Consider the following 23209-nt stretch of genomic DNA (forward strand, 5'->3'; position numbering starts at 1 on the left):
AAGAGCTGGGCCAGCGGAAGAGAAGGAACGCTGCTACAATTTGTCGAGGCGGTTTACAGGTAGGGCTGAAAATCATGCAATTGCTGTTCTACAAAAGCCTGTCCCGTAAACCAATACATCTTCTTACCAGTTCATTGGCTGCCGTGCACCGTTTTTGTTTCCCCTTGTTCCAGAGCACCAGCAAATACACGTTTTGCTGGGAGGGGCGGGGGATGCCCGGGCAATTTCTTCTTCTCCTTGTTGTGAACACCGGAGCCTGCAGGGAAACTGCACCGACTCCTCGTGGCACCGCCCTTCCCGGGAGCAGAGGGGTCAGGGTAAGGTCTTCGAGGTCAGTAAGGTCTCCTGAGTCAACTGAGGCTTTTCAGTCAATGAACAGAGAAAACAGCCGTCTTGTGTTAAGAAATTTTTATTTGTCCTTTGGATCTGTAATGTAAGCACATAAAATTACAAGTGGAAGAAACATCATGCCACAAAATTGCATAGAATTTTTACAAAAATGTGAATTATGCCTCTGAAACAATCGTAGATTGAGGAACCGAAAAATATGTACATGTTAACCGAAATATTTCATCCTACTTTGAAAGCAAATCATCAAGGACTGATCAATCACAGACACTATTAATACAATGTACAAGAGCAACACTGATTTCAAAGAAAGGCAAGCAATGATGTCCCTTTAGTTATCTTTCAGTGACTGTTTAGCTAATACATGAGCATTAATTAATGTAATTATGAACATGTTAAATCTAAAATGTCTGGCCTTCATTAGAATTTTTAAAATTCTGTTTATACTGCCAAAACCAAGCTATTTTCAGTAGTGTAAAGATATCTGAAGTGCACGACCTAGTTTAATATAGACAGCTCTATTCTATACAGCAGAAAGTCCACGATACAGCATTTCCACACATTCAACACGGAACAAGGCAAATACATAAAAGGCACGAGACTTGCACATCATAAAGACCCTTTTTTCATTATCTTACTCTAGTTCAAGTAATAGCAATATTAAATGGTATCTGTTTCACTGAAATAGTTCGAACGATGCAAGATGTACAGTATTACACACTACCTTACACCTGCAGAAAGTGGCACTGTACAGATATAAAAAAATGTGAGTACAGGAAATGGTCAAATACAAACGTACTGTAAAATGACTACAGCTGATAGTATACTTAATCCAACCTGTATATTTATTGGTTTTTAAATATAAATAAAAGGTTAATTGGTATTTGCCCAAGTTTCTTTGAAGACTGTGGTGAAGTCCTGGCTCCGCTGAAGTCCACGGGAACGTAGCGCTGAAATCCAAAGGAGCTAAGATTTTACCGAGAAGCCTGCGCTGTACAACGGTTTCTAGAATGCAATAGTCTTCGGTTTTATTGTGAACACTGCCATCAGTTTATTCTTTTAATAATTTAGACAGTATGTCATTTTTACTTTATAAAATGCAGCATTACATCTTGACTCTCTACGTTTTCAACGAGCGATTAAGACCGATTTCAAAGTGCAAAACAAGGATTAACAGAGGATTCACCTTTCCTAGCGCTAAGATGAAAGTCAGATTTTCGAATTTCATGTTCACTAATTTCACCATCATAAACCAGAATAGCTTAATCCAAAATACGATCTCCAAACGACGTGCAATTTTTCTTTCCTTCTGCTCTAAGTTTAAAAAAGAAACATCAAAATACTGTTTGTTGTCCAAGATTTGAACTTATATACACACACACCGTTATTTAACTGAAAACCTAAGCTTGATTTGTATTTTATTGCTTAAATTTAAATAAAATAAGTTACTTCAAAGTACTAAAATCCTGAGGGAATGGAAGTAAAGTAACTTAACTGTTACGATGTATTAAAATGCCTCCCTATGTAATCGACCTCCTTCTCCGATTGCTTTTTAACACAAAGTAAGGCCCCGATCTTGCAAACAAGCATGTGAGCGTCGCTCCTCAGAACAGTTGCACTGAGCCCAGTGGTGCGCAGGAAAAGCCACTTACGCCAGTCTGCAGGATCAAATCTACGTCTTCTGAGCTAGTTTATCCTTTGCCCTAAGACGCCTCTTCAGCACACGGCTGAGGGAAAGGCCTTCGGCATTATGCATCGGCTTGGGTACAAATAAGAAACCGCCCGCGATGCTTCACAATTCCCACTTCTGTTAGTATGGGAATCCAGAGAATAGCGTTTCTTTACCTTTTCAAATATCCTGACTTTCACAAAGTCCCTCTGTCGTCCGATACAAATTCCTCGAAATGTGCCGTTACTTCTCTCGTGCATATCGCACAGTACGCTAACTTTGATTGTTCTTGTTTTAACACGTCAGTTAAACGGATTAATATACATTTTTAAATAACAGTGATCAGGTTTTTATATTTTGCTTTTAAATTTCAGACCTCAGTAAAACTGAACCTCAGTCTTAAAAATAATGGAAGATTCTGTTAAATTTCAAATACTGTAGTCCTAAACATTTTATAATCCTATCAAATTCAGTAAGCTTAAAATATGATACTTAAAATCAATACTTTTGAGTCTGCAAAATATATATCAAATTTATATTCTAAAACTACTTTGATTTACAACACTAACACCACAAAAAGAATTTTATGATTCAATGACTGTTTTATAGCAGGAGAACCCAGACGTTAGCTTTCATAAAGATTCTCTACTCACCTATCCCTGAAACTTTTCACTCGGCCAAGAGACCGCACCGACTTCAAACAGAAACATGCCGTGTGTGTATATAGACGGATGTGTGTGCACATATAGCGCTATATATATACAAACATATATGCACCCACACAGTGTAACAAACACAGACGTACACAGACACCGACAATCTCCAGGCGGAGTTCTTCTCTTTGTTTTCCTCCTGTCCCCACAGTTCCAAGAATTTTCAGCAGCAAATATATTTCTTTCCACGTGATAAACATAATATCAAGACAGCAAGCCACCGGTGCTTGCAAAGCTAAAAAGGATTAAACGTTTCAGTGCAAATGTAAAATGATGGTACGGCTGTCAAGGTGCAGTTACAAAGAAGGAAACAAATATGATTAAGTACTGTTGCAATATTCTCGAGGATCTGTATTAGTTTGGAGCACCTTGCACTGGCACTTCAAAAGGAAATCTGCACACGTTTAATACACTGGTTTTCATTAAACATTCTTAACAGTGAACACGGCCAGAAAATTACCCATTGTAAATTGGCCAAAAATAAAAAAGAGAGGAAAAAAAGAGGAGACGATGGTTAACATATTAATTTTCCCATTACAACCGCACTAAGCTTTAGAATAATAAGAAGATGAAGAATGAGAATGAAGACCTTTGCACAATACTTTTTCTAAAATGTTCCTTTTGGGACATGTGCACTTGAATGCAGATTCCTCCTGCCTCCCGAAGCGCTTCAGCAGCAGCTCACATCGGGAGAGTGGAGACGGGCAGCTGGGGAGTGGTGCGCCCAGGCGCACTGATTGTTTCTTGGGCAGTTAAAAAGTAGTATCAAATACTTTTTCTGGATTATCTTCTTCCAATTCCTCTTCACTTTGCAGAGGTTTATGATTGGATTTTCCACTGTCAGATGCCAGGGAGGAGGGGGCAGAACTGTGGTCTCCATCTTCGCTGATTTTCCCTTTCATGGCTTCCTGTACGAACTCCAGAATTTCCAAAGGCAGTCTTTTGAATTTGTCTTGATATTCCTGATCAAGTTCCACCTGCAACTACAACAAAAGAGACAAGCTGTCTTCAGGTCTATCTAATGAGACCAGTGCTACAGTATGGGGAACGTACCACACGAGGCAGGGGGAAAATTAGTAACGCCTTTTTGCATGATTCACGAATATATTCCTTTCTTTTTCGTATTAGCGCCACACATCCGATAAGCCTATTGATTTCCATGCAGCCATTGCAAAGCTGAAGGAATGTGTGGTCATTTGTGCGTGGGTACCCAAATCCTTAAAATATATGTGGATTTAACTGTACTGGCGTCCATACTTCCACTGGCTTTCACAAGACCCGATTCAAGTGCAGTATGGATCACGGATAAGCCTTTGAAAGAGCAAGGCCTTTATCAAGCTTCAGGTAGCTAATCACACATTAATCACACCGCAAACATTGCTCTGAGAACAATATAATAACTTCTGCCAGATTTCTTGGGTTGGAGAACCCATTAGGAAAAAGTCAGTTGTCAAAGGGAGTCAAAGAGGGAGGGAAAAAAAGCTGAATTACATTTCTTAGGGCTAGATCATGGAAAGTTACATTATCTGATTAATGCAATATGTGTCTTGGACATTACTGGGGAAAAAGTGTCATATCGTCAACAGGATGCAAAAGGCATGCAGAAAGAAATCTGGCTATCAGTCTTCAGGAAGCTGTGGGCCCTTTCCCAGTATTTATTTGTATAGCCTTTGTTTTCAGTGCCCATATTAGGATCTGCACGATCCGTTATTTTAAAAAACATTAATGTGTATGAAGGTTTCAACTGAAGACAAAGCCAATTTTTTCATCATGACCAATATGAGCACGGCAGGAAGCAAAAGGGGTGAGTTCCAAAGCCAAACCCGCTCCACCCGTCCGTCCATCCATCCAACCATCCGTCCACCCGCCTTCTTAAAAAGAGGGAGTCAGGTTCTGCTAACTGTAGCTGCAGCAGTTTCACAATAGTTTCTTAGGCAATTGTATTTTGAGCTATATGTTTTTCCAGGATGCATAAAGGTGCTATGAATTCTGATTCTTCAGCTCTATGCTTGAGTCTACCCTGTCTAGTTTCAAGTCTCCTTCACCCCATTGCGACGGCTCTCAACAGGTAATACAAATTTTCACTCGAACATTAGGACCTGTACTACTCTTACCATCCTTGACCTGTCCACAGCATTTGACCTTAGCCCTGCCCCTCCCTCTGAGCCCTTCCAATCCCATTCCCCATGCTTCTGTCCCGGTTTTCATCCTGCATCTCCGATTTTATTTTTGTGAGGCCTCTTCTCCTTTCTCCTGATGTGTAAATCGACGTCCTTAGCTCACCCGGTCTAGTTCTACATTCCTTAATTAGACAAATTTTGCAGGTTTTCTTCCTCAAGATCTAAGATCTGGCTTTTTCCTGTTGGTTCTCCTGCTAAAGCTCCTTTCCTGCCTTGTTTCTGGCAATTTTCCTGCTGTTCTGGCCTCAGTTCCCCACCTCGGTGTCACAGTGCTGACAAACACCGAGTCTGAGGCACAAACGGTTGCGTTAAATACACCCTGCCTCTAAAATATCTATTCGTATCAACTGTTAGACAATCACTACCATGACACCTTTCTTTCATGCGGTACCCTTCTTTTTTTTCTGAACTTCCTTTGTTTTCTGGCTTTATGCCTAGATACAAATTTTTGAAGGGATCCTCCTTTCGTCTCCATTTTGATAACACTTCCAAGAGTACACGTATTGTCAGAGGAACAGTGCCGTACCGCGGTTGGCAGGAAAAACCCGCAAACGATGCTGATCATCCCTCACTGCCCAGCTGACCGCCGGGGCCCTGCCGCCCCAGGAACTCCACGCCTGCTGCCCAGTGAGCTTCTCAACCACCAAGAGGCTACATCTGCACTGGTCTCTACTTCAGAGTGCCGCAGCATCGCAGTCACGTAGGTCATATTGCAAATCCAAAGATTGCGTTCCAGGCAAAAGGTCTGCTGTCACGGTGCAATCATGCTTTTGGTTACAGTTCACTACTAAATACCCGCGCTGCTTAAAAGAACGGGAGGGAGGGAGGGGAAGACGAGTCCTTCTGTTTATTCGTGACGATTACCCAAAGATGCTATCACAGTTAGAGGGAGATTTATGCCAGACGTGGGACAAAACACTCCTTGGGTTCATCCGAAACAGCGGTGATGGCAGAGGCAGGGCACGCCAGCGGGCTCCGAGCACTCTGTGCACCGCGCGCACAAAGTGCCATTGTCTCTCCCTGTTCAGGAGCGTTTGCAGCCGGGCTCTGGGCTGCTGGTGCAGATCCGCAGTAGTGTCTGAGCACCCCACAAAGCCAGTTAAAGTTCCTGCAGGGAGAGGCAGCTCTGCATACAATGTTTTTTATAAATCTAGGAATCGTGGGAAAGGCTCTAGAGCACTGGAAAACAAAGTTTTATATAAAAGGGCATGAATTTCTTTATATAGGAGTGTCTGAGCCAGAGACGGACTACCACATTTCCCCACCTCATTTTTGTACATCTTTATTTACAAATTACTGAATTTGTAAATTTTGAGCACCTCAGGTATAGAAAGAGGTATGTAAAATCAAGTGTCAGAGAAAGTCTCCCGGCTCTCAACTTCCTTCAGAACCTTGATTTGCTTAATTAGGTTTAAGAGCAATAGAAATATTTGAAATCCCTCAGAAACGGAACGTTATCTGAACCCAGTGCAACCATAAGCATGTTGTTAGATAGCAGTTGTGTCTAATATTCATCTCCTAAAGTGCCTCCAGTGGATAATCCCCCCTAAGTCGAGCACTTAATAGAAATGACATGAATCTGGAGCTACCTCTCTCTCTCTCTCCAGTGTCTCCAGAGACAGTCTATATAGATATCTAATCATGAGAAGGTTGAAGTTAGTTGAGAAGGAGCAGACAGTAGACAAGGAGGGTTGATTAAAACTGCAACAGTGTGTAAAAAGTAGCTTTCTTTTTGATTTCAAAGGCACTGTCAGTCCTTCCCCTTGCTCGGCTTCAGACGAGCACCTCGGAGCCCGCTCCCTGACCACCAGGCTATCACACAGGACTCCAGCTGCAATGAAGAGCACAACTGGTGAGCCTCGGCGCAACGCAGCCGTCCCACTGCCAGACCCGACCCCTCACTGAAGTCCTCCTCAGCGAGCCTGGGGCTTGCAAACTCACGACAGTCTCACTGCGAATTGGCTACGTTTCTCCTTCAACCGCCAGCCCCGGGCACAACACTGGCAAGCAGCTGTGGGTGAAGGTTAAAGAAACAAGTTGCCTGCTTAAAACCAGCTGGCTCAAAAAACCCGGCTGTTTTTGTTTTAAAAGCCTCAGTATCCTTCTATTAGACAATGATAACCATATTCGGTGGCTTTGCAGGGACATTACAGTTCATTCACTAATGGAAAGCTGCCCTCCCATTAGTAGCAGTAGTCACGTACGTCTTTTATTTGGCTTGCTGACGGCACGACAAAGTGCCATGTCACTGCGTGTGTGTAAGTAAAAACCTCTCTGCACAACCAGCACCCCACCAGACTCCAGCCCAGTGTGGCCTTACCGTTCAGTTTCTGTCCCCTTGGGTTGCTTCCCATCCCAAGTCCACCTACCCCGATTTCTCTGCTCTCTAGCTACTAAACAAGGTGACCTACACTTGCTTTTAGGATCTTGGAGCCAGACAAGGGGGGGAAAATGAGACTGATGATTAGACGGGCAGATCATTATCTGGACCACTGTTCCCATTAACACATAACAACCTTCTTCCTTCTGTTATCTCACTATCTGCCCTCTTATAGATCCTCTGTCCTCTCTTTAACCCCCAACAAAAACGACTTCTTAATGTCACCTCCATGAGGCTTTAGTATCCCACAAGGGATTGGAAACATTAGTTCTCGTTCAGGTAAATCACGCTCTCGTGTACTTTACTTACAGGCAATGAGTTAATATTTTAAAATTTGGAGCCATCATTCAGTGTTTGCAGTGGGGTCCCTGGGGACACGAGATGAATGTGTTAGTCGCTCTTGACGGCTGCAGCCGGAAGCTCTAACTCTTGAATGTATGCTTCTATCTACCTACCCTTTATTTTTTACCCAACAGTGCTACTTAAAAAACATCAGCTGATACTCACATCAGCTTTACAAAATGGGTAGGTATCAGTATTATTATCCCCCAATTACAGAAGGAGAGAAATTAAGCTTAGGTAGGGGTCAAAGCTCGGGAGGTGCCATCCTCAGCTACCTCTGGTTTGAAAGGGCTCTCCTCCACTCCGTTTATTTGATCGTTTATCAAACTAGACATACACCAGCACAGGCTTGGAACAGGCTGCGGACCCCTGGGCCACCAAGTTGTCCTGCTCAAAGTAACAGTAGATACGGTGAGGCTTTGATTGCGACTGTCCTGCCTCTGTCAGCCGTACCCCACAAGGGTTTCCACAGGGAAGCCGTGCCTGAGGGGCCCCTTTGACTTCAGCCAGCCGTTAGGCAGTGTGGGTGACCGAGGGGCTTGGGCTCGCGTGCCCTCGTGCCCCAGATGAACACTACCATATCCTTGGAACCTCGACTACAACCAACACAGCCCCTAGCCTTAGGGACGGAAAATGAGCAGGGCTTTACACGACTGAGCCCGTGCCTCAGGGAGCGGAGCTCCTGGCGGCCAGCCAGCTGCCCAGCTGATCGGCTCGCATTCCCTCTCGATTCAAAGGGCTCTTCGGCATCCTTGGCTACAACTGCTTTCCAAAAAGGGTCATCATTCAGAGAACGGCCTCAGCAACATTCCGTGGAATGTGGGAGGTGAAAATCAATATGGTCATTCAGCTAAAAGCAAGGAAAACGCACTCAGGAAAGGAAACGGATGGCATTATTAAAACTATTTGTGGCATTTATACCTAGCTGTTACTAAACCTACCAAAATAACATAGCATAACATAGTGTTAAAATAGTGACCATAGCATTAAAAACAGTAACTGTGATCAATAAAGAATTACAAAAGCAGAAATTGCGGTTTCAGACTATCCTGATCAAGCCCCTGTAGACTTCTGCATACTTGCAATGTGATCTAATGAACTTCTGTTTCTACCAAGAACAAAAATAAAATGATCACATGAAAAACACAACGTGCTGCCAACACGAGTTACCAGGAGGGCTGAAGTTCACATAGAGCGTTTAGGTTAAAAAAACAATTAGAAAATTAAAAAATAAAATAAATGTGTTAAACCCCTTAATCCTTAACTATTCCACATTTACGGTGTTTCATATTATCTTGTTCCTGAGCTTAGGCTTTGAATACTGAACTCCTCTCCCTTCTCACTACCTGAAATACATCTCATCCCTCTTTCCTGCTGCAGAATCTTTTTTTGTTTTAAATTTCAGGATTGTTTTAATATAACTGGAAAAGCAAACAAGCTGGGCTAATGAGGTATAAGAATCTAATAATGAGCTACCAGAAGTTTCAGATGTAGAGAAAAGTTAAGAGAAGTTCTGCAGCAGCTCAAGGCGTGGGAAGTAGCTATCTGCACAAACAGAAATGGCATCCGGATCTAGGACCTCAGGTGTCAGGAGCAAAGACCTTACTGTGTGCATTAAAAACAACCAGCGGACTAAAACATGGCCCTGTCACACACTCAGCAAATTTGGGAATGCACCTGTGGGCTGGTGCTGTTGCCAGCGTCTTGTGAAAGTCTACTGCACCTACCCCACAGCCAGCCTCCGTGAGTCCTCCAGCAGGACTCCATGGCTTGAAGACAAGAGGCGGATACACAGCTGGCCGATACGCAGCACCGCTTCCATCCGACCTCCTCCCCCTCACTTTGGCAGCCCAAGGGAAAGGGAAATTGCGGGGGAAACCATGTCCAACCCATCTCCCTTCCTGCCGCAGCAACACCTTTGAAGCTGTTAATGCGAACATTGCTGCTCCTTCCCGTTGTACCTTAAAAGCGGCGTTTCGGAAGTTAGTAATGAAAGTGTTTTCCAAACGATCTTCCCCTCTCTTCCTTCCCCATACAGCTTGAGATACTGCATGCCTGGCCTGCACAGCGGTGTGACCTCGTAGCATCGTTCTCCTGATGTAAGATCCCATGCCAGAGGCAGTTAGTTATCTGAGGCAAAACCAACCCACTTCCACACGGACTGGGATTCATTCCAGCTCACATGTTTGTTTAAAATATATTTTCAACTCAAAAATAACGGAAGGGTCACCACTTAAAAAGCATCCAAAGAATTAATCTTCAAGCAAAAATGTTTTGGTAAAGTTATGTATGAAATACAACTGGTTACACATTTTGGTGAAAGAAACCCCACCAAAATGCAATTTTGTTGAATCGAAAACATTCATTACGGCCACATTTGTTTTGATTAAGTTCTTCCACTGGAAAATTTGATATGACTCAAAATAAACTTTTTTAAGTCTCAGATTTTCCATTCCACTTGCAATTCTTCTGTAAGGCCACTTTTTTGAGTTTTGTGTTTCTTTTATCCCTCCTTTTAAATCTATCTTAGTTTGCATTATTCATAAATGCTTTGTTTTCCTGGTCACACTCGTTTTTGCTCTGAATGATGCAGTGAATTATGAGTGAAAAATACTCAACATATCCTGGCTCAACAATCCAGTCTGACGACTAAACAGTTTGGTATCTCCAACAATGCCTGACATTTCCAACAGCAAACTCTTCATTCTCAAGATTTTAAAAAGATTTTAACAATTTTTGTGTTCTGAATCCAAATGTGACAAATTTGTAAGTTGTGTTATTTCCCCTTGAGGCAGAGGGCAGCAAAATAGCACAATAATGACTTTTTTTTTTGGTATTTGGTTATTGTATTTATTCACCAGTTGAAGTGTGATACTAATTTGTATCCATAATTACCGTGGCACTACCCACATGCAGAATAATATTTAATTCCACATAAACAGGCCCTGTTCTTTTTGTTTTACTGATGAGAAACTCAACTGCATTCAGTTCTTCTGTGCAATTTCAGCAGAATGTATTTTGACAAGAGGCAATAACTGGTTACTACACGATTCGTAACAAAAGGGGGACTGCAACCTCTACAGGCTATTTCTGTTTAGCAAAGCTCCCATTTTCCTTTTCACGTGTCATTGGAACTGTTCATTTTCTTAACACCAGCGACAGTGATCTTTTCACCGGTCAGTGAAAGCATATTTCAACAGAAATACTGGTCTGAGATTGTGGCCCCTTTCTCGCTCCTCCCCCGTTTCTCTAAATCTGCTAAAGCTCCAAATACTTATTTTTCTTCCTGCAAATGTTTGACCCATGTCCCTAAAGATAATTTTGAATAGAGGATTTGGGGCTTTTAAGACTGCATCAGACAACAAATATGCATAATGTCAGCGACCTCAATTTAGCTTCCAAAATAGCACATAGAGGACTCCCAGATTAAGGGTACAGAGAGCAAGCAAGCTGCTGTTCTGCTGCTTTTCATTTTCAGAGCTTACTTAATTAGAAAGCCATTCTGGAGGGATACAGCATTAAAAGACGTATGAGGAGCAAGAATTGTTAAAAGCAGATGGAGGCTCAATAACAGAGAGAGTGAAATTGAGGAACAGAGCTCAGGGATCAAGTGATTTATAGGCAGTAATTTTTGTTTAATTGGAAACAGAAGGAGTTTCTTATTAAGGACCATGTTATTCCGTCCACTAAGCAGAGTTCTGCTGGGAAGGCAAAGGAGTAACCGCTGCTTAGTTGTCCTCGCGCCTCATGGCTGCAGTCCCTCTGCAGCACCCAGTGTGCTACGGGGGGGCTGCAGAAGACGGTGACTTGAGGTGAGGATGATGGGTTTGAGGAGAAGCCGGGACTCCTCTGCAGGACCTTTCCAAAAGCGATATACCCACCTCTGCCACCTGGAAGAATGGCCCAAAGAAAGCGGCTGGGAAATGCAGTTTCTTGGGAAGCTGTTTATCCAGGCCTGGGAAAGGAGCTAGCATCTCTCTCTACATGTGCAGAGAGCACCTAAATGCTCTCTTTTTCTTTTTCTCCCAGTGACTGCAAGCAAGTGCAAAAAGGAACGTGCCACCGTGTTAACATTTGGGCTTAACATAGCTACTCATAGACAATATAGCTAAGCATGAAATGAAACTGTTCAGGTACCTGAGGTTTATCTCGTAAGATGCCGGAGTGTGGAATCATTAAAGAAAACCTAAGGGCACTCAGTATCAGAGACGGCGCAGGGAACAGCGTTGCACTAGGTAAACGACAGCCCGTGCGGGAAATGTCTTTACACTGACTGGAGAGCTCCCATTAATGATTCCTGTCCTCAGACCTCAGTCTCGGTGCATGCCCATCACTGCGTTTTCAAATAATGGTTACTTTTCAGACCATGGCAGACAGGAGAGACACCAAATCCAGGCCTTTCCTTTCCGCCAGCCCCACCCCACATCCTTTTTCTCCCAGATGAAGCTCCCCTAGTTCTTCACACAAGGTCTAACACACCAAGCCGATATTCCCACAAGGGAATCCATGCTATTCCTGAGACCAGGGGCGCTTGTTCAGGACTTGCTGCATTTTTGACTGATCCACTGCTGCCACCCCTGCCTTCCTATGTCAACAGGTTGCACAGTCCACATACTCTCCTTCAGAAATTGCCCCAAGACGGGCTTGAAAAAAATCACTCTAACACCTGAAGCATGTCACAAGCCAAGGAGTCTAGAAACTGTATACTGAGTTATCTTCCCTTATTCATATACTCCCCCTTCGACTTCCCCTGACTGTTATCTTCCCATGTTTCAGCTTTGTGTCTCTTCCTGTTAAAGCGAAGGTGATTTGCTATGCCTCCCTAATGTACAACAAGTCCCCATATAAATGAGTCCTTTAATATCTGCGGTCTCCAGGCATTAGACTGTAACCTTAGGGCCTTCATCAATCTGTGTCTCCACCTTTATTAACTGCAACCTCAATTAAACCAATGGGACTGCGAAGAAACCTGGGACCTGGGCTCCTAGATTTTAACGCTCTCGTAAAGAAACTCGTATCTTCTTTCTGTATAGTAAACCAACATCTGTTCCAAGAGCTTTTATTATTAAAAAATAAATGTTTGAGTGATGAGATGCCCATCAGTGTTGCCCAGGTTACATGTGTATTATATATACATATGCCTGTACTGTACCTCTGCTGAAAACTTTTGAGTTAGAGAAGCTCCTTACAGCAAAAGCCTGAACTGGTGATCTTTTCCTACCAGCTGTTGTATTATTATTAGTAACGTCAGATCTCTTGCACTTTCTTTAAAGAGAGAGCTCGTACTGAATGCTACAGGAGGATTTTCTTCACAATGACTTTGTTTCCTATTTCTTCATCAGTACAGCAGTTTATTCTCATGCAAAGCCCTGCTCTGTGCCTTGTGAGCTGTATACTTGGAAGCACTCTTCTTTCGGATGCCTATTTTGTGTAATTGTTTCCTTTTGTGGATAAAATGCTTTTTTAAGCTGTCAAGTGTTTTTTTGACGACTCTATAAATACGTGACACATGCATCTCATGATGCATATGATTAAAGATAATTTGAGCTGGTATGAATGGGAAAAAAATCGCCTCTCCATGAGCATGTATAACAATTTAAGGCTAGATTCTGCTCTTTTTCATTCTCACTGGAATAAGTTAGCTTCACTATAAGCAAAAGAGAATCTGCTCAGTTTCAATGCAATAAATCCAGAGAAACTCCAGTGAAGTCTCATCTATCATCAGATACTGCCCTTAGTTTATTGGGGTGGATCCAGGATAAATAACTCTGGTGACACAGCTCAAATCGAGCTTCTTAATTGGTCCTTTTACAAAGTGCTGTCCATATTTTAGATACTGTCTTCAAAACAAGCAACTAAAAAAACCAGTGCATCCATTACCTTCTAACAAGTGATTTTTCCACTTCCATGATGCCTCCAAGGCACCCTGTAAACAGGCAGCTGACTGCCCAACAGCACAGGCCTTGGAAGAGTAGCAGTATTGTAAGTCTCAGCTCAAGAGGTCATAACAGTCCCTTGGAAACTCCTTTTAAATGACATCTTGAGGTTATAACAGCAACGATATATTCCAGAAATATTTCAAATCCCGGGTGGACCGGAGAACGCGGGACTCTCAGAGCTGCGCAGCACCACGGCAGCTGAGCAGGATGTCTCCAGGGGACCCTGGAATCCGCGCGGCCACTTTATGTATAATGTGCTTTGCCTAAAAGTGGTGCTGTCCTGCAGAGCGAGAGATTCTGGCTATTTTTGAAAGAGGAGAGAGACAAGAACCGAAAGCTTCAGGTGCTTAAGGCCTCCCGTGTGAGGGCTCAGGCGCTGACGAAGTACAGGTCTGAAAAAAATGTGGTGAAACCCGCACCACAGCTTTTGGATCCTTGCCTAAACTGAACTCTGAATACAGTTTAACAAAGTGTTTTTCAGTCTCTCACATCCACCTTGCTAATAGATAATTATAGTGTCGCCTGTGTCTGATTCTTGGCAGGACATCTCTAACAGGTCCCATCAGTATCGCAGAAAATTCCCTCCGAGCACAGAGACTTCTTCTCAAATATGACAATGAAAAGGAAATAAATAACCTGTTTCTCTGTCTCTCTCTAGTGGCATCACTGTGCTACTCAATGGAAAAGAAACAGAGTCATCCCATGATTACGTCTGGCACCTCCTTTCACCGCTCTGCCCTTCCTACTCAGCCCAGACTCTCAAGCCTGTTTAGACTAATAAGAGCTTCTAACATGCACTGAGGTCTGTGTATCTTGAGACGGCGTGTTTCTTAAGGTACACGCTCACTGTAATTTCCATGTCATTGATAACTGTCAGGGAACTGCATGGAGGTCTGGAAGTAAGCCACCATTAGTTCAAAAAAATAATCACACTGATAAAGCCTTATGCCGCACTTTGAAGTTTACCTTGCTCTGGCTGTACCTCTTCACATCACAAAGCCTCTGCAAGATGGAGCCTCACTGAAAAGTCTGCTTGGAAAATTACTGAGCAGTCAGTCCTTCTGTTAATATCCTGCTAAAAATGAATGTTTTTAGACTAGAAAGCAAGCACTCTCTGAATAAAGATCAAAGCCTTAGAAGTTTCTTTGAAAATCTTTTCAAGTAGTTGCAGTTCTGTAATCCCTTGTAACCACGAAGACTATTCCAAAATATTTCCTAACTCATTAACAACATGAATCTGGCTTCCTCTTTACTATTAGCAGAGATGTGCATTGACTCTCCCCAAACGATGAGCCAATTTAGTGACCGACCCATTATTTTCTCACATAACAAGCTAATGAAAGAAATCTATTTAGAACCTGGCAGAAGTTTAACAGCGGAGACAGAGCTACTGTCCCTCATTTTCCATCTTCCACGAATGATGGTTCAGTATTTTGGCCTTTGTACTTCCAAGTGTCAGGAAAGTTTTGAGGCTGAGTTTAACAACGACAAGAAGTTGGGACTCAATTCAAATTTATATATTGATGTATATGTTCATTATTATATAATGAACATCAAATGGAGATGTATCATCACTACTAAGGATACAGAGTCTGATACTGTTTATGTATTACTATTTCATAGAATCATAGAATCATTGAGGTTGGAAAAGACCTCTAAGATCATCGAGTCCAACCGTCAACCCAACACCACCATGCCCACTAAACCATGTCCCTAAGTGCCTCATCTACTCGTCTTTTAAATACCTCCAGGGATGGGGACTCCACCACTCTTCACATCTCTCTACTTCCACCATTATTTCATCCATATACATCCACCACTTCTCGTTGTTTCGTGCTGTACTACACAACACGCTTTTTTTTCTCTTTTGACTTGAGAAGCAAACTTAGTGTGGAATTTTAACCGCAACTCTTAAAAACTTTATAGCTTAATGTAAAAGTGGCACTGCCCAGAGGTTCAACCTAATTAAAAATAGCCTGAAGGTTTTTTACTTCCTGATACTACAATGAACTTAAAAGGAAAAAATCCTCTTCCTCTTGTCTGTTCTGCTATTACTGGGGATTAAGTAGTACTATGCAATAGGAGGTTCATGAAGCCATCCTCATGATTAAGTTTAAGGGATTAATATTTCAGTTCAGTTGTTTTTTATTTAAACATATTTTCCAAAGGTCATATTAACGCTGACTACTGCAAACTCAGGCAACTCTCTAATTACCCATCAAGTTTAAATGAACCATGCAGACAACTTTATTTCAATGATGTTCAGCAAGCATCCCGTAATGTAAAAATTGACATATAAGGTAACTTCATAAACCTAGATAAACAAGACAAAGCCTATCTCAGTGCTGCGCAGAGTAGCCTGAACTCATGCCTGTTAAAGGGCATAGCCAAAGTTCACTTAAGTCTACAAGACGACAGTGATTGACTTTGATGGGTTTTGGATCTACAGTACTGGAAACCATATAAGCACGGGCACAAACTCACCAGGTCAAATGAAAGAACCACCGGCACAAAATGGCATGAAGTGCGCGCTCCTTCCCAAACAGCGATCTGAAGCTAATCTGACTCACAAAGGAGCAGTGCAAATGCCGTGTTTTGGAGGTTCAGGAGTTTCAACTGTCTTGTCTTAGCAATTTAAGGAAGCTGCAAAGCATGAAAGGGTCTAGGAAATGGGACCAGGTTGCTGCTTAAAATCCAAGCCTCCTTCAACAGACAGGTAGAGATAAATTCCCACAGAAAAGGTCAGACGCCATTCTCGTGTCCAGACCTGCTCACCTTTCTCCCTCTTTGCGTACACCCTGATGTGGGTTTCTGTTGAGCACTGGAGCTCCATGAAGAAGGGAAACCTCTGAAGGTGTTTTGCTCTCTTAATGCTTAGTATGGGTGAAGGACTACCACCCTGAGCATGCTACAGCTCAACCAGGCAGCACAGATCCTGAGGTCAGCTCTTCTCAAGTGTGGTGGAATATGTTCAGTGAGTTACGGTGACAGAAAATGTGCGTGTCATAGCGCTTGCGTGTTTAAGTCTGCGCTATGGTATGCTTTTCATCTTGCCATGCAGTTGGACATCTTAAAGTCCTCTTGAACAGATCTCTTAATGATATTGCCAATAGCACAGTTGGGTTTTGTGGTCAGACCATCCTGTTGCTAGGAAAAGGGACATGCAAATTCTCTAGAAGCCAGGAAAATAAGGGATACTACAACTTACAACCACTTCAGTTCCTTTGGTACCTGCCTTCCCCACCGATCTCAGTGGGCCACAGCACGCAGGGGTCACACTGGGGCCTCATCCAGATCTCAAGCCTACTACAGGAAGAGTGAGCTTTTCTATCGACATCAGCATGCGCTGGATTTGGTCCCTGGCTTCTCTCCTTCTGAAGTTAATACAGTTCATCCAAGTTTAGTTCACCAGAGGGTCAAGCCTGAACTGAGATGAATCTCATGGAACTTCACTAAGTCCTTTGCTTTTTTTTCCACTGAGAGGCATGCCATCAAAATGTATAACATGATCTCCTTAGAGCCCTGATTTGTTTTTAATCTGATTTCATTTACATGTATCACTATTGGTAGCTTCTATCTTGGAAAAGTTTTGTACCGTGCAAAAGCTTATTTAAGAAAAAAAAAAAAACAATTGGCAGCAGAACAAAACCTCTTTCCATTGTAAGAACTTATCTTTTTAATGCTCTATCAGTGTTTTATTATTACTTCGGTACTTGACACCTTCCAAAAGCATTAAAAAGTTCTTGGGAGGTCTTACAACTTTACAGCGTACTCTGTGGTGTGGTGCCAATTCTGATCACAATCTAGCTGAAGATAAGTTTAATGAACACTAGAAAAATTAATGCCTTTCATAAGCGATCAAGTTCTTTGAGGAAGCAAAAGAATACTTTAAAAACATTGGTTGCTTGGTTTAAAGCTCTATTTAAAATATGTGTAGAGTACACATTTTTGTTGAGGATAACAGAAATTTATCTTGAATTTTAGGAGTATTCCAAATGATGGTAGGCAAGTATCAGAAATGAATGAGATTACTAATTTGCAAAAAAACCTTTTAGAACAATGACTATAAAATGTCATCTTTTCCCTATCTCATGTAAATGTATTTAGAACTACAGAAATACAAACAAGCATTAGATTTAGTGATGGTGAGTGAATAATTAAGTCATCTGCTACTCTATATAACAGTAAAAAGATTATTCTGAGTTAGTTACAGAAGTTATTCCTAAAAATTTCTTATCGCTTATGTTATTTAAACTTTCTTACATATCAATTAGTTTGAAATAATAAGTCTTTAGGCTATCCATTAATTGCAGCACTGTAGACACGATCTGTATTTAAAATTATGCAATGAAAATTAAGCCGAAGCACCAAGCTGTCTTGGCTAACAAAAAAGGTTTCCTCAGCCCTTCGGATAAAGAAGGAGAGATAATGGGGGCACTGAATTCACAGGAGAACTCTTGCTCAGTTTACTATTCTCTCTCGTCACATGTTAACACAGACTACCGAAGCCACAAGCCGTTATCCACGTGTTTAATTTGCAGTGTTGCATTTTCAGTGCATTCATTTTCCGATCGTATGGTATGACTGTTTTCAGACAAAAAAGAAAAGAACTCCAGTGATTAATGCAAAGGAAGGACAGCAACACATATAACCTGAAGGACAGCCGATTAAGAAGATTCTGCAACGGGATCATTTACAAATGCAAGGTAAATGTGGACGGGAAATTTAAATAGTTTAGTTAGTCTCTCAGAAGTTAGAGGGAGGCTGGTTGCAGAGGAACATCTGGTCTATACATCAGCAGAAGACACCATTTTTAGTTTCTCTCTCTCCTGCTGGTATGGCTCTAGGCTCTCAGAGAAGGCTTCAACCCACTCTTTTAAGTCTTGCCGTCTTTGCAGAACGGATCTTAGGACAACTGAATTTCTCTTGTCTGGTCATATTTTGCTTCACTGATACACTGAAACTACAGTTTGGCATTTTTACCGTTATAGCTGGTTCATGCCGGCCTCTGTCAGAGGCACACCGCATGGACTGCCACATCAGTGGGAGCTGCTGACTGCAGCCACTGTCCTCAGCAGCAGCGATGATGGGAAGTGGGATTATTTTAAAAAGTAGCAGCCATTAACTGATAGGTGTTTTTTCCCAAATCCTCTATGCCTGCAGCATGAACGAGGAGTCAAAGATAACATTCAGCTGATTCAAACAGATCTTGGGAATGGTGCCTTCCTGCCTCAGAAATTAGAAAGAAAGCAGCTGAAATATTCTGTGTGGAAAAGCATGCCTGACGGAGGTAATCATACCTGAGAGTGATGCTTCTTCAAAGTCAGACAAACTGCAGCAGCTCGCTATCTGTCAGTCTTCTCTGCGTGCTACACCAGCAGTTACAGAGCTGTTCCACCTTACTGTCTCCTGTGTCCCACGCTTAATTGTACTTTTAAATAAGAAAAGGCAGAGCATTGGGCAGTCAACTTTCTGTGTGTAATACAGCTCTTTTTATCCTCAGACAACAGCGGTTTACACTTCTCTGCACAAAAAAAAGATATCCCCTTTAACGTTCAGCCTAGCCACTGTGAGATTTCCTAATGTCAGTATCCTGCGCTCGATATGCAACTCTCTTAAAAGACACTAAAAAATGTTCTCTATTATATGCATGTTTATTAAAGAAGTGCTCTTACTGATATTCATAAATGGTTATAAGAGGGAAACAAGGGTGAATACTGAGTCAAACGTCTTATGACATGTCTGTGTGCTTGTGGATGCATACACTCACAAATGAGGGGCAAAAAGGGAAGGCACCTGATTATTCTTAAGTAAATCAAAATAATGACTTCACTGGCATAAACACGGATTTTGTATAAAAATTCACGTTACTGAAATGTTCGTACAAAAGACAGTTTGTTCAGGGAGGACAGGTAGAAAAAGGGTCTTTGGTGAGATATTTATCAAAGATCTTTATTTTTTTTCTGATCTCCAGCATATTGTAAGAGAGGGACCTGCTGAAAGTCTCTGGGTAATGACGGAATTGGACATGAAAATGGACATTGTCGTGGTGGGCACCTGTAACAGATGGTCACACTAGGAAGACTGCGTGGCGAAGCTTGCTTACTTGCCCAGAAAACTGTTCAAAAAGGAATAGAGCAGGGCACAGAATACTTCAGCTTCTTAGCGGGCAACATTCAGATTTACAGTATGTGCTCTCTACTTTATTGGTGATTGGATCAGAAAACAGACACCTATTTCACGTAAAAGGTCTGGACCTGTGAGCAGGCTTATTGTTTTTTCACACTGTATCAATTCCTGCAGCAGCCAAGAGAAAGGATCTTGGCCTATGCAAAATCCTTAATCATGGTTTGTATCACTGAACTAAATCTGCTTATGAGGGAGTCGCAACCGTTAAAGGGCAGCTGATATTACAAGAAGTTAACCCCCGTCTTAAAAAAAAGTCACTTAAAAAGTAAAAAGGCCAAGTTATAATTTAAAAAATTGAATTAATTTTCAACCAATTAGTATTTTCAAGTGTGAGCCACACTAGTGTCTGTCTGAATACAAATGGGAATGAAGGGTACTCCAAGCCAAGGGGAGACCTTAACACGGACATGGAATTGGGGAGAAGTTACTGCAGAATGTATTCCATTATGCCACGGAGAGCGTGAGCCCCTGCTCAGAATTACAATGATTCCTTGAGAAAGAGAGTGGCAATGAGTTACCGTTCCCAGGAGCTTCTACAATTTCCATGCTACTTAGCATTACAGGCTCGTACATCTATCATACCTCACCTTCAGCAGCAGCCAAGCTATGCGGTATACGGTGTACTACTAAAAGAACAGGGAAGGATTTAATTGCCACAAAGGCCATCAGCCCTGTCAAGAATAGTGGTTCCTGAAACCCGATCTCTGCTTCAAAAACTGAACCTGCAGAATTTTCAGCAGAAAGGAGCATTTTCAGAGCGGAAATATTACACTGAGATCTCACTGACCTATATAACACCCTGCAGAATAAAACACTGATCCAAACAGGTACTTCTAAATATACTAATATAAATAATCTCAAGAAGGACCACAGATAAGCTATTCTATGTACTAATAGTTTCTAGAAACACTAACCTTCAGTATCAGCAGTTTGTGAAATAATTTGTCCTGTGAGCTCCATGCCATATGTTTTATTCAGGCATTAACACCTACTTTGTGAAAATAAAGCTGTCAGAATGTGAGCTACCACATGCAATATCATTCCCACAGGCCATACAGTAATTAAACATGGAGGCTGACATTGCACCGTGCGGAATTCTGGTTGTGTATAACAGCTATTAAAGGACTTACAAAAATCCAGGTTTAGAAAAAATGCCGGCTTGACTCTAGACAACACCTACATATGGCTGAAGCCCCCCTGAAAAAAATCTATCATGCACTTAAGTGTTCATTTGAAAGAGCTTAAAGGATGAGGAAAGCGTAGCAGTAGCTTTTAGGTCCTCCTTTTTAGAGCTCTCATGAGCCATCCCTACCCGGCCAAAACATCCTAGTGGAAAAGCCATTCTGCATGGAGTAAAAACAGCTGCATGTTCAGAGCAGACTTGTAAGTCTACATTCTCTTTTTCTGTCTCAAAAATTTTATCTTAGGTTTCTGCTGTTGACAAACATAACTGTTAACTAAATGGAAGTTCCTCCTATAGATGACTAACATTTAGTCACTAGTGGATTCAGACAGTTCCTCAATGAAGTTGTAAATTTAGGTAATTTCTCTAGATTTCCGCACAGCTATTATCACAGCTTAGAAGGATTATATGCCTCTCCCGCATAGAAATATTCTCTAAGGTCGTCAGGTTTGTTCAGCCCAAAGCCAGCGGTTTCTTACACGGGAGCGAGAGCTGAGATACTCCTTTATGGCCTGCAGGAAAACTTGACTCTCTCCTTCCATGCAGCCTGCCCTCCTCCTGTCCAGGTACTTCAAAGCATTCAAACTGCCTTGCCCTGTGGATGCAGCAGTGAGAGTTTAGGGCAGGAAGGGGTGGAAGGAAAAAAAGCTTCCTCCCATCATTCTCACATTTGCTTTGGAGCGAGGAAAACCTTGGGGCGACGGATTTCTTCACCCCAGTTTGGAGCTCCCTGCGTACTCAGTGCTAATCCATTTTGTTTCCCAATTTTCCTGCACGGATAGGGTACACTTAATGGTAATTCCACCATACATAGCTTCCCCTAACATCACTCCCTTTACACAGTCCATGAGGCTGAAGTCCTGAGAGTAAGACAAAGCAAAGGAAAGAATAACTCCAGTGGCGTCATAAGTGGTTACATGATGTCACAGGAGGTTCTTCTCTGAGATCTCATTTCCTTCTAACTGTGCAGGGGCAATTGGATTGCCTAGTTCCCCAACATCCTCCCAAGATATCCTAATTTGACCCAGGCAGGTGATAGGAGGTTGGCCTCATATTGTTCAAAATGTAAGTGATGTATGACAAGAATAGAGTTAAAACGAGTACTTCTGGTTTTTCAGATGTTCACTGAGTTGTTTCAAGGCAGCTCAGCTCTATTCTTATCCTCCCGCTTTTCAGGAAAGGAAGACAGAACATCCCTCAGGAAGAGAAATCAATATTCTTGTGACACTTAAAACACAAACAAAAAAGAAATCCCAGTTTCCCTAGTGAGAAATTGCCAATTTAATTTTGCCATCTTCAGTAAGTCACTCTTTTGAATACTGTCAAGGTGCCAACATATTCATTATGGGCTCTACTTTCTTTTGTCACAACTACTTTGCTCAGGAAACGTACTCTTTTAGTTGCCTTGCCTGTGTCCAAGAGGAAAACAACATTCATGAAATCAAGGCCCCACCTAGCAGTTTTAATCTCTAACCTTACCACAATGAGAGAACTAAACAATATTTAGAATTGTGTTATTTTTAACAAGTGTTTGAAAAAATGATCACTTATTTTGCAACAAGAAAAACGTTAAAATAAACCACAAGCATGTAATGATATGTATAGATACATGAAGAATATGTCGGTGTCCATGTGGGCAGAGACAGGTGATTCACAGCAAAAAAGCCTGACAAATCGAGTTATAGTCACACTTTATAAATCAGTCAAACTTACTTAGCGTTCGCCTTTCAGTAAAGTATAGAAGTCAATCTGTATTGTGCAAGGCACAGATCAAACATACAGACTTGGTTCCTTCTCTCTTGCCAGTACATGTCCGTAGAAGTATACATGGTAAGTATTTAAAAAACAAACAAACAAAAAACCCTAGGCAGGCTGATAAAACAACCTGGGGGGAAAGCACAAGGAACCACCATACTGATGCTGGCCAGGGAGCAGAACAGCGCTCACAGCAAACGTGCGCCTTCACCGCTGCTGAAGGTGCATCGCTGCTAACGCTGGTACTGGCACCACACAGACTGGAAGAGGAGTAGTCCCCAAAACTGAGCCTTGGTTGTCATTAGGAAGGACTATGAATTATAGAACAACCGTTAAGACCTTGTGCGGGACGGTGAAAAGCCACAGAGGGATGTTCCGTAGCAAGGACGAGCTGCAGCTCTCTCTCGAAGGCTCCTTTTACTCCTGCACACGCGTGCGAGTTGAGCCCAAGGACACTGAAAAGCAAACACTGCCTGCCTGGCAATTAACCAAAATCCTCTGCATCCAGGTA

General features: G+C 42.1%; 1 protein-coding gene across 3 annotated transcripts in view; it reads right to left on the reverse strand.

Annotated features, from left to right (window-relative positions):
- Positions 1–393: 393 nt before the first annotated feature.
- PLCB1 (phospholipase C beta 1) overlaps positions 394–23209 on the reverse strand; it is a 412203-nt gene continuing 389387 nt past the window's right edge. Inside the window, exon 32 of one of the 3 annotated variants that reach the window (XM_076335119.1) lies at positions 394–3713. In XM_076335119.1, coding sequence (XP_076191234.1) covers positions 3483–3713 — 231 coding nt within the window. In that variant the 3' untranslated portion in view covers positions 394–3482. The remainder of the gene's footprint in view (positions 3714–23209) is intronic. The other 2 variants (XM_076335120.1, XM_076335121.1) reach the window with 2 other exon arrangements.

The sequence above is a fragment of the Aptenodytes patagonicus genome, chromosome 3 (assembly GCF_965638725.1).
Source record: "Aptenodytes patagonicus chromosome 3, bAptPat1.pri.cur, whole genome shotgun sequence".
In the NCBI taxonomy this organism is placed as follows: Eukaryota; Metazoa; Chordata; class Aves; order Sphenisciformes; family Spheniscidae; genus Aptenodytes; species Aptenodytes patagonicus.